General features: G+C 59.3%; 2 protein-coding genes across 4 annotated transcripts in view; one reads left to right on the top strand and one right to left on the bottom strand.

The window, feature by feature from the left end:
• The window catches only part of RCCD1 (RCC1 domain containing 1), a 3,962-nt gene extending 1,183 nt beyond the window's left edge, over window positions 1–2,779 (top strand). Inside the window, exons 3-7 of the mRNA XM_042891573.1 lie at window positions 1,732–1,853; window positions 1,930–2,034; window positions 2,101–2,244; window positions 2,312–2,341; window positions 2,436–2,779. Coding sequence (XP_042747507.1) covers window positions 1,732–1,853; window positions 1,930–2,034; window positions 2,101–2,244; window positions 2,312–2,341; window positions 2,436–2,674 — 640 coding nt within the window. The 3' untranslated portion in view covers window positions 2,675–2,779. The remainder of the gene's footprint in view (window positions 1–1,731; window positions 1,854–1,929; window positions 2,035–2,100; window positions 2,245–2,311; window positions 2,342–2,435) is intronic.
• Window positions 2,780–2,940: 161 nt separating this feature from the next.
• PRC1 (protein regulator of cytokinesis 1) lies at window positions 2,941–9,441 on the bottom strand. 3 transcript variants are annotated; one of them, XM_042891569.1, is made up of 14 exons: window positions 9,408–9,441; window positions 9,103–9,235; window positions 8,910–9,032; window positions 8,424–8,657; window positions 8,172–8,342; window positions 7,780–7,929; window positions 7,372–7,519; window positions 7,110–7,246; window positions 6,811–6,906; window positions 6,506–6,652; window positions 6,083–6,193; window positions 5,641–5,751; window positions 5,079–5,264; window positions 2,941–3,876 (listed from the first exon to the last, which is right to left on the bottom strand). In XM_042891569.1, the coding sequence occupies exons 1-14, from the start codon at window positions 9,416–9,418 to the stop codon at window positions 3,799–3,801; spliced, it is 1,836 nt and encodes a 611-aa protein (XP_042747503.1). In that variant the 5' UTR covers window positions 9,419–9,441; the 3' UTR covers window positions 2,941–3,798. The 3 variants fall into 3 exon arrangements, with proteins under 3 accessions (XP_042747503.1, XP_042747504.1, XP_042747505.1); XM_042891570.1 differs by having other exon boundaries at window positions 6,092–6,193; XM_042891571.1 differs by having other exon boundaries at window positions 3,789–3,876; window positions 5,156–5,264.
• Window positions 9,442–9,469: the final 28 nt, after the last annotated feature.

The raw sequence follows: 9,469 nt of genomic DNA, 5'->3' as shown, positions 1-9,469 counted from the left end.
GCCCGCGCTGGGCTCGAGGTGCCGCTGCTGTGCCCAGCAGCGCTATGGGAAGGTTGGGTTGTTGATCTCTGTGCCGCTTCCACGAGACAAGGCCATGGGGATGATTCTCGGCATTCAGCAGCGCGGTGCCAGCAGGACCGGCTCCTCCTGCAGCACTCGGGGTCAGTGCAGTGCAGTTTGGTGGCTGTTGTCATAGGCAGTGGTTGTCATAGCAGACAGCATTAGCTCAGTGCTGCTTGCATTTATGGATATTAACATTGCTGTTTCCTTTCCATTAAAGGAAAGGTTTCTGCTCCTGGTTTGTGTATTTCAGAAGGCGGTGAGGCGCCTGAGCTCTGGGCACAGAGCCGTGCTGGGCCTGGGCAGCTGCAGCCGTGTGGGCTGACAGCACTGCCCTCAGCAGCCCTCACCCAAATCTGATCGCTGTCTTTTCCCCAACCTGTGTGGTAACTGTTGAGTCACGGCCTGACCCACCGATAATCACCTGGGGAAAGGACCGGTCAGCCCTGGGAGCACAGGTGTGTCACAGAGTTGACTAGATCAATCTATGTCCGTGACGGGACGACAGGCCTCTGCCCTCCCCCCCCACCCCAGTCCCACAAAAATGGGAAGAAAGGAAGGGAGGAAAGGAGCAGCGGCAACAATCTATGGAGGAAAACTTATTTTACTATAATATTGGAATACAAGATAACACAATAGATACAATTTAATTGAAATTGAGATTAATAAATCAGACAAGATGAGAGAGAGAGTTCCCGGGACCGAGTCAAACCTGAAAAGCTTGGAACGGCTAGGAAAGCACCTCCAGCACCCACTGCCAGGCAGCAAGAGAGCGCCCCCCCCCACCCGGAAGGGTCAGATCCCGTGACTGCTGTAATGTACAGGGATGGGAACCTGGGATTGGGGCAGTGACACTTTAATGCCCCGTACACTACATGATGTTTTGATGTGGAATACTGAAACCCAGAAACAAAAAAACAAAAACATAGAACCATGACAAGGTGAAGGCAGTTAACTGCGGGGCAGGAAGGGGTGCAGCCTGACTGCGCCTCTCTTAGAGCTCATTTAAGGGCTGATGCCACTGGGGAGGGATGTCTGCTTGGAGATCCGTCCCTGGTGGAGTTCTCCTCATGAGCCCAGACCTTCAGGAACAGGAATGGGTGAGCACTTTCCTTTTTCTTCGTGACGCCATTCCATTGGTCCCTTTGCTACCACACTCCTGTATTGCCCTTCCACCTCACTGGTGTTTCTGATTGTAACATCAACCCTTCTCTCCAAATGGACTTCTTGGTTTAGTAAAGCCCTTTCTGCTTCAGCAGCAGTTGTGACAATCACAGCCTCTGCTGCTTTGCTGTATGCCGTGTGCTCGGTGCAGCTGCAGCTGTGTCCCAGCGCTGTGCTTAGCACTGCTGCCTTCAGCTGCCTGCTGGCCAGCGCTGCCTCCAGCTGAGCCCAAACCCGGCCCAGCAGGGAATCCCCCCCTCCAGGTCTGAACCTGGGGGCTGAAGGGGCGGCTGCTTGGAAGGAAGCTCAGACAGCAGCATTGTGATGTGTAAACTCAGGGCTTGCTTCACCATTGTGTCACGCATCAATGGGTTGCACATAGCTACTGCACTGTCTGCCCCTTAGGGCGGAGCTGCACACAGCTGCAGAGGGGCAGCAGGCACGGGGCGAGGGGTGGTGGGGGAGGCGTGTGCCTGCGCCATTCTGTTTGTCCGTGTCTCCCTGCAGGCACGGGCAGCTCGGCCACGGCAGCCTGGAATCCGAGCAGCAGCCGCGGCTGGTGGAGGCTCTGGGCGGTCTGCCCGTGAGGGCAGTGGCAGCTGGCGGGTGGCACTCGGCCTGTATCAGCGGTGAGGGGCTCGGCGCTGCCCGGGGGCACGGGGTGGCAGTTCGCACCGTGCCCTGAGCGGGACGCGTCCTCTGCAGATGGCGGAGACCTCTACGTGTGGGGCTGGAACGAGTCGGGCCAACTGGGGCTGCCCTCCCGGGCGGTGGCGGAAGAGCAGCCAGAGGATGAGGACGTGGGTGCAGGTGAGGACACCGGGGGGCTGCGGCAGCGCTGGGCTCATCTGTGGGGCTGAGCAGTGCTGTGTGCAGGGCCCGAAGAGCCGCCGCTGCCTGAGGAGCCGCCAGGCCCTGCCTTCATCTCCATCCAAGCCTTCCCGGCCCTGCTGGACCTCCCGCTGGAGCCGGCGGTGGCTGCAGTGAGCTGCGGCTCACGGCACACAGCTGCGGTCACACGTGAGTACCGGGGGTGGGGGGGTCCTGCCGCCCCGGCTGGGGGCTGATGGCACCGTCCTGATTGCAGGAGGCGGAGAGCTGTACACCTGGGGCTGGGGTAAGGCTTTGGTTTCACTCCTTTATTGCTCACTTTGGGGTGCTGTCTGAGGGGCAAATCCCTCAGCCCCCAGTCTGCACTGCTCTGCCCACAGGTAAATACGGGCAGCTCGGGCATGGGGCCCGTGCCAGCTGTGACCAGCCACGGCGTGTGGAGCAGCTCTGGGCTGAGGGGCTGCGGGCGCAGGAGGTGGTGTGCGGGCCCTGGAGCACGTATGTCTGCGTCCTGCAGCAGGGAGGGACGCGGGGCTCCCCCCTGCCCTGCACGGCCCCAGCCCTGCAAGCTGGAACTGAGCCTGGGAGGTGCCAGGAGGAGCTCAGCCCCCATCCTTGAGCTCAGTGCTGGAGCGGTGCTGCTGCCCATTGTGGCCCAGCGAGGGGCTGCTGCTGAAGATGAGGCAGAATGAATGTATTTATTAAATGTAATTTTTTTGTAACAGCGGCAGTAGTGCTTGATGGTGCTTACAAAGGAGAGCTCCTGGCTGTCAGAGACCCCAGAGTGACAAGAGGGGAGGGGGAAGCACCCAGCCCTCACTCTGCCCCCTCCAGGCTCTGTGAAGAGATTTTGGTCATCCCAACAAACACACGGACAGCAGTGGCTATATGTACAGATATGATTATTCTCATCAACAGTATATACAGTTACAGAGTAAGGAGACAGAACTTCGGGTGTAAGTAACAGTAGGTGGGTGGCTGTAGTGATAACAAGGTGCAAATTAGTCACGATCAAGGACTGAGCTAAGAAAGGTGCAAACTACCAACCACGCCGTTTTACTGTGAACGCAGCTGGAGCAGAACAGGGGAAGGGGCAGCACTGGAGGCTGTTGGCTTTGGTCCTACTACAGCTCAAGTAGCTGCTGGGACTGTGCCTCCAGTCCCAACCCCTGCATGTTTCAGGAAGGGCAGAGGATGCAGGGAAGCAGGGTGCTGAGCTCCAGGAGCACAGGGCAGCTGCAGGACACAGGTGCCCACGCTGCCTTCCTAGGAGAGATGATGTGCTGAGGCCAGGCTGCAGCCCAGTGTGGGTGCTAGGGAAACCTCAGCTAAAGCAAGCCTTGGCTGAAGCACAGCTGATGTGATGGTGACAGAGGAAGACCCTGGGAGACAGTAGCTACAGGCACTGGGGGAGGAAGTTATCTGTGCTTGGTCCTGTCTGTCCCTGTGCCCTTGCACCAGCAGCCCACTGGGTTGCAGCATTCACTACTAGACCACCCCCAGACTGTCTTCAAACCTTAAATCTTTAATCAACTATTTGCAAGAGTTCCCCACATAAAAACAAAATTTTAAAAGTGTCCCTTCCAGCTGCTGCCCTCACAGGTGGGAACCCCCCCACGCTGCAGAGCCAGGCTGGCAGGGGTGCTTGCTAAAATTAAACTGAGAGCAGCGGCCCCAGGGGCCAGGAGCTGCCAGAACAGTGACTCACTATGACTACAGAGAGCTGGAGCCCAAGGCAGCACCTCAGCAGAAGGCATTGGTGGTGGTGGAGTTGAGGATGCGGGAGCTGGTATCACACCTGGAGGCCTTTGAGAGTTCACGCTGTGGATACAAGAAGCAGAGAGAGGGATGAGGGGTGGGAGAGGGTGGCTGTGCCAAGGGCCACAGAGACAAAGCTGCTGCTGTTTGTTTGAGAAGACAAGGCCCTGCCCTCTTGCTTTAGGAGACGGGAGGATTTGCTCCCAATAGCTGGGAGAGAACTGGGAGCACCCCAGAAGCACTGGTACATAGTCCTGCCTCCTGCAGCTGGCAGCGCACACACTGCTGGTCCTGGGCAGCTCAGCCCCAACCTGGTGTCCCTCAGCTGCAGGGAGGGGAAGCAAGAGCACAGGCAGGGGATGGGCACAGACAGCAACATGCAGCTGCAGAAGGGAGCTCTGCAGGACCCTGCCTCTGCCCAGCAGGAGCCACACACATGCATGGGAGCAGGACTTGGTGTCAGGGCAGCTTCAGCACTTGCTCAACTGCCGTGGGGAGCAACGCTTACATCTGTACGAGGCAGAAGAGGTCAGTGCTTGGACATCAAAGTCTGAGGCCTCGGGGCAGCAAAGCTCCATCCCACAGCAGAGATCACCCACCTCTACACCCCTGGGAGCCTCTGCTCACCCAGCACACCTCATGCCCGCAGAACAAGCGGCACAGGGATCTCTCCCCCTGGGCTGAGAGCACAGCACGTGCACTGATGAAGCCATGCAGGCTGCAGGAAAAGGCTCCCACCGTCCCTTCTCCCCGTGACTGTTAGTACAGTGACAGAGCGCTGCTGCTGCCAGCTACCCAGGCCTCTCTGGGCTGGGATGGGACATGCCCTCCATGCCACATTGCTTTGAGCCATGTGGAGGTTCTCTGCTAAGCAGCTGGGAGCAGACCCAGGTCTGGAGGGCGGCTGCATTACTACAGCAGGGCTATGCAGGAGGCCTGGGCCATGTCAAAGGCACAGCTTTGCTCCTGCAGGGGCAGGCGGGAGCCAAGCATCACCATCTTCCTGTGTAAATATCAGATCCCCACTGGGCTGCTCAGGGCCTGCACACGATGGAGCAGCACTCGGCCTCGGCCACCAAACTTCAACTGAAGTTCCTGACACGGAGTCAGCAGCTGGTGCCGTGGGTGCTGGCAGGAGCAGCCGCTCTGCGCAGGGCAGAGGTTGGGCTGTGCACAGCGGTGGCCCTGCGGTGCTCTGGGAGGAGCAGAAGCACAGCCTGGGTGCAGCCCAGTGAGGGGAGGCACGTTCAGAAGAGGTGAATTACCGCAAACTCAGAATAGGTGCTGGCAACAGAATTAACGCTGTGGTTACGCTGGGCAGGGGCTGCAGGGCTGCACCCACCGCTCAGGGTGGTTCCGTTCAGCTGCGACAGGTTCTCCTTGTTCCGCTCCCTGTGTCCGGGCCGGGGGGGCTTCGCAGCCACGCGGATGGGGGTCCGAGCCTGGCCAAGCTGTGGGACGAGAGGCAGAGTGGGAGCTGAGGCAGTCTGCAGCAGTGCTGGACTTGCAGCTGCTGCCCTGCACTTCAAGCTCCTAAAACCCTGCATCATAGGTCTGAGACCCAGAAACAGCAGAAGTATGGGTTGGAGGAAGACTTCCTGCATGCTACCGCTCTCCTTTTAATTTGGGCAGTATTGGTCCCCCAGAACATCCTACCAGCAGCATGGCTGACCAGCAGAGCAGGTACCAACAGAGCAGCCTTTGTAGCCCAGGAGCACAGCTGTGCAGCTGAGCACAAGCTGCCCTGGCAGTGTCACACAGCAGCGTGGCACAGCAGTGCTGCACCAACCCACCCTGTGAGCAGGGATGCTCCACAAAGCCTCTCACCTTCCCTCCAGAGGGTGGCAGCCGAGACGTTGGTGAATGGAAGAGAGTTGCCCCAAAAGCTGAACGAATGGTGCTGTTGGGAGTGGCCGTGGAGAGGGAAGTGCCATTGAGCTGGAGGAAAGCAGAGCATACGGAGCGTGAGGAGGAAGGCAGGGGATGCTCACACCAGGAAAACCACAGCGGAAGCACTGGCTGCAGAGCAGGGTGACAGATCCCATTGTCCCCACAGAGAACAGAGATGCCTGCAGCCCACTCCCTGTACCCATTTACAGCATAAGATTCTTTCATGCTGCTGCTGCAATAAGCCTGGGCCCTTCTGACATCACTGTGAGACTAAATCCAGAGGGAGGGCTCTAAACACCTTTATTCTCACAGTACTTGTCTAGCTCAAGCCCTGGTCAGGTCTCAGCCAAGCACTCCATGCCCAGCACAGGCAGTTTACCTTCCTTACTTTGCCAGGCGTGTGGGGGCCAAGCACTCGACGCTTGATCGGAGTCCTTGGGGTGCTCCCATACATCATCTCCGTCTCAATCTGGCGGCTTTTCTTCAGGTGCTGTGTGAAAGACCTACGTCACTGATCTGAGCAGAGAGCAGAACACAGCTGGCTGCACAGCACCACGGAACTCCAACACTCAGTGCTGGGGAAGGACAGGCGCAAACACTACAGGTCTGCAGCAGCTGGGGCTCAACACAGATGCAGGCAGCCACCTGCCCTGCTGTTTGAAGAAGGCGACCGCACAGAGCCAGAAAAGAGCAGGAGGAGCCCCTCTGCCCCAGGGAGCTGGCAGCGAACCTGGGCTGGAACTGCTCTCCCTGCCAACAGCTCGGTGCCAAGCCATGACAGCATGGTCAGCTGTGCACTCACCCGCTCCTGTTTCTCCTTCTCTTTCTCCATGTGATACAGCTGCCACTGCTCTGTCACGTACTCCATGAACTGCTGTCCCTTCACCAGGAAAGGCTCCTCACGCTCCTGCTCCCAGGCCTGGATCCTGCTTTCAAGCTCCTCCTGCAGCTGCTCAGGACAGGAGGGCAGTGTAGGAGCTGTCGTACTGGACACAGCTCCCTACCCACAGACAGCCCTTGCTGGCGCTCCAAGCGCTGTGCTTCTCCCTGGTCAGTGTTACCTGTGCCTATTCAGGACTACAGCTTTTTCTCCAGGTCTGTACCCACCTTGGAAAGAGTCTTCTGCAGTTTTGCTCGCTGCTTCTCTTCTTTCAGCAGGCTCCCCCCACGGTTGGAGAAGCGGCTGGGGTCAGCTGTTTTCCTCTAGCACAGAGAAGTCAGGAGATAATGAGATGGGGCCCAGCCTCACTGCCCAGCACTCCCCTAGGCCCTCGAGGAAGTCACCTTAGTGGTGCAGCACACCTGCACAAGCTCTGTGCCTTGGGTCACACTGGTGCTCCAGGCACAGCATCCCATTCCCTCACCAACCCCTATGCACAGCCCAGAGATGTAGCACTACCCAATACCTCCAGCTCCAGAAACAGCTTCCAGCTTTCATCCCATTTCTGAACAGCCTCAAACAGCTCCTTGTGTGTTTCGTAGTAGCTTTTCACCTTCCCCACCTCAATGTCATGGAGCTGGAGCAAGACCTCTGTATAATCCTCTGGAGAGACACAGCAGCACGTTCAGGAAGCACCCAGGATCCCCGCACCACTCAGCAGCTCTTTTTGGCAGCAGGCCTGCTGAGCTCCCTCAAGGGAGTCAGTTACAGGAAGAGCCACCACCCACCATCGTGATAGGGACTGAAGGCGTCCCTCTGCTCCTGGCTGTAGAAGCATTTGTCCCAGTATTTAGCCAGCTCCACGCGGATCGCCTGAACCACAGACTTCATGTTCTGCAGCTTCAGCTCCTCCAGACGGTCTACTTCCAGCTTCAGCTGCCAACACAACCACAGCACAGACTCAGAAAGGAAGAATAGAAGAGCAAGACCAACGTAAGTTCTGCGTAATCCACCTCTAGTGAGCCAGCCATCAGCACCAACTCCCAGCTCTCTGTCCTTGAAGGCAGGATTTAGTCTGCTCACATTACGCCTGACTGCTGGAAGCTGCTCCTCCACTCCAGATGAGCAAACAAGTGAACCCCAGAGCTGCCCTGCCCTTACCCTCCCACTCCCAAATGCCATCAGGTGGTTCTTACAGCTTCTCTGGTTTTCGCTTTGGACCCGGTCATGTGCACTGCGAAGGACTGTCTCTCCTCCTCAGGAACCTGCAGCCTTTCCCAGAGCTCAGTGATTCTGGAGCGCAGCTCTGCACACATGGCTTCGTTCAGCGCCCGCCGCGCTTCCAGCTGCAGAGGGAAAGCGTGAGTTCAGCACTGCCTCAGCCTGGCGCTGAGGGATGCAAGGAGGCTGCTCACAGACTGCAGCTCTCACACCCCCTCTCACCCCCCAGCGCTTCCAAGCAAAAGCTTCTAGAAGTACATTCTAACACACAGGCTTCCTACAAACAAAACAGCCTTCACAGTGTGCTGCCAGGCAGCCTCCGCAGTGCCGTCAGTCGTGGCAGGGCCAGCTCAGCGTGCCAACGTACCTGCTGCAGCAGGCTCTGAAGGTTAGCGATGTTATCTGTGGACAAGCAGAAGGCCTCCTCATCCTCACACACCACGTCCCGCTCGAAGCTAGTGTCAGGGCTGTGCTCCAGCTCCGCCATGCAGAGGACGACCTGCCGCTTGATGCTGACAAATTCTTCTTGCCGTCGCTCCTGTAGGTGAGGAGCCCCATGAAGACCCAGTGGGTGCCTTCCAACCCTCCCTCCCCAGAGGTCCAGGCCCCTCCTGCTCACCTTCTCAGCACTGAGGGAGGCCACATGCCGTCGGTAGCGGTCCAGCTCGTCCAGGCTGGGCACGGCGCTGTCATCAATGCTGAACAGGGACACGCAGAGAATGTCACACAGGTTCTTATCCTGTTCCTGCAGGGCCTGCAGTTCCTGCTTCCTATCCTTCTTCTGCTTCAACAACACCTCCACGTGGGAATGCAAATCCTTCACCATCTGGAGGATGGTACTCCCCTCCTCTGTCTGAAAGAAGCCACAGATCAGGGTCTGTTCTCTGCAGCGCTTTTTGGAAGTAACTCAGGTACTCGGAAATCCTTGGGCGCAGAGCCGGGACGCAGCTCCAGAGCTCAGCAGGGCAGCCCCGGGACCCAGGCACAGCACTGCTTCCCGCCGGCCGCCTCACAACCGCCACCCAACGCCGGGGGGGGGGGGGCAGAAAGCCTTCGGCTCGGCCCAGCTTGGGCGGGGGAGGCTGCGGAGAGCCGCGGCCCTCACCTGGAAGGGCTCCACCCGCAGCTCCGCACAGAGGCCATCGATCTCCTTTCGGTACGCGGCGACGCTCCTCAGCAGTTGCTCCTTCAGGTGTTCCTCCTCCGCCACCATCATGTCCAGGAGGTTCTGCGGCACGGCACGCTCAGGACACGCCGAGGCCGCCGCCGCCCCCCGCCCGGCCCGGCGCCCCGCTCACCTTGATGTGCTTCTTCACCGCGCCGGTGCGCTCCAGCCGCAGCTCCTCGGGGATGCCGATCTCCTCCCAGATGTCCCGCAGCGCCGACAACGCGCGGTTCAGGCACGACACGGCCTCAGCCGCCAGCACCTCGCTGCGGGCAGCGGGGCCTGAGCAACACGACAGCCCGGGCCCGCCATCCCCCCGCGCCCAGCGGCCCAGAGCCCCGGCCCTAACTCGCGGCTCCCGGCCCCAGTCCCGGCCCCAGTCCCGGCCCCAGTCCCGGCCCCAGTCCCGGCCCCAACTCGCGGCTCCCGGCCCCGCACCTCTTCCTCATGGCTCCGCTCTGCGCCGCCACCGCCACCGCCCGTCCGGGGCCGCCGATTCA

Source organism: Lagopus leucura, unplaced genomic scaffold (assembly GCF_019238085.1).
Source record: "Lagopus leucura isolate 7727_CA_CO unplaced genomic scaffold, USGS_WTPT01 88-31_obj-0_obj, whole genome shotgun sequence".
Taxonomy (NCBI): Eukaryota; Metazoa; Chordata; class Aves; order Galliformes; family Phasianidae; genus Lagopus; species Lagopus leucura.
This window is presented reverse-complemented; position numbering and strand designations above follow the sequence as displayed.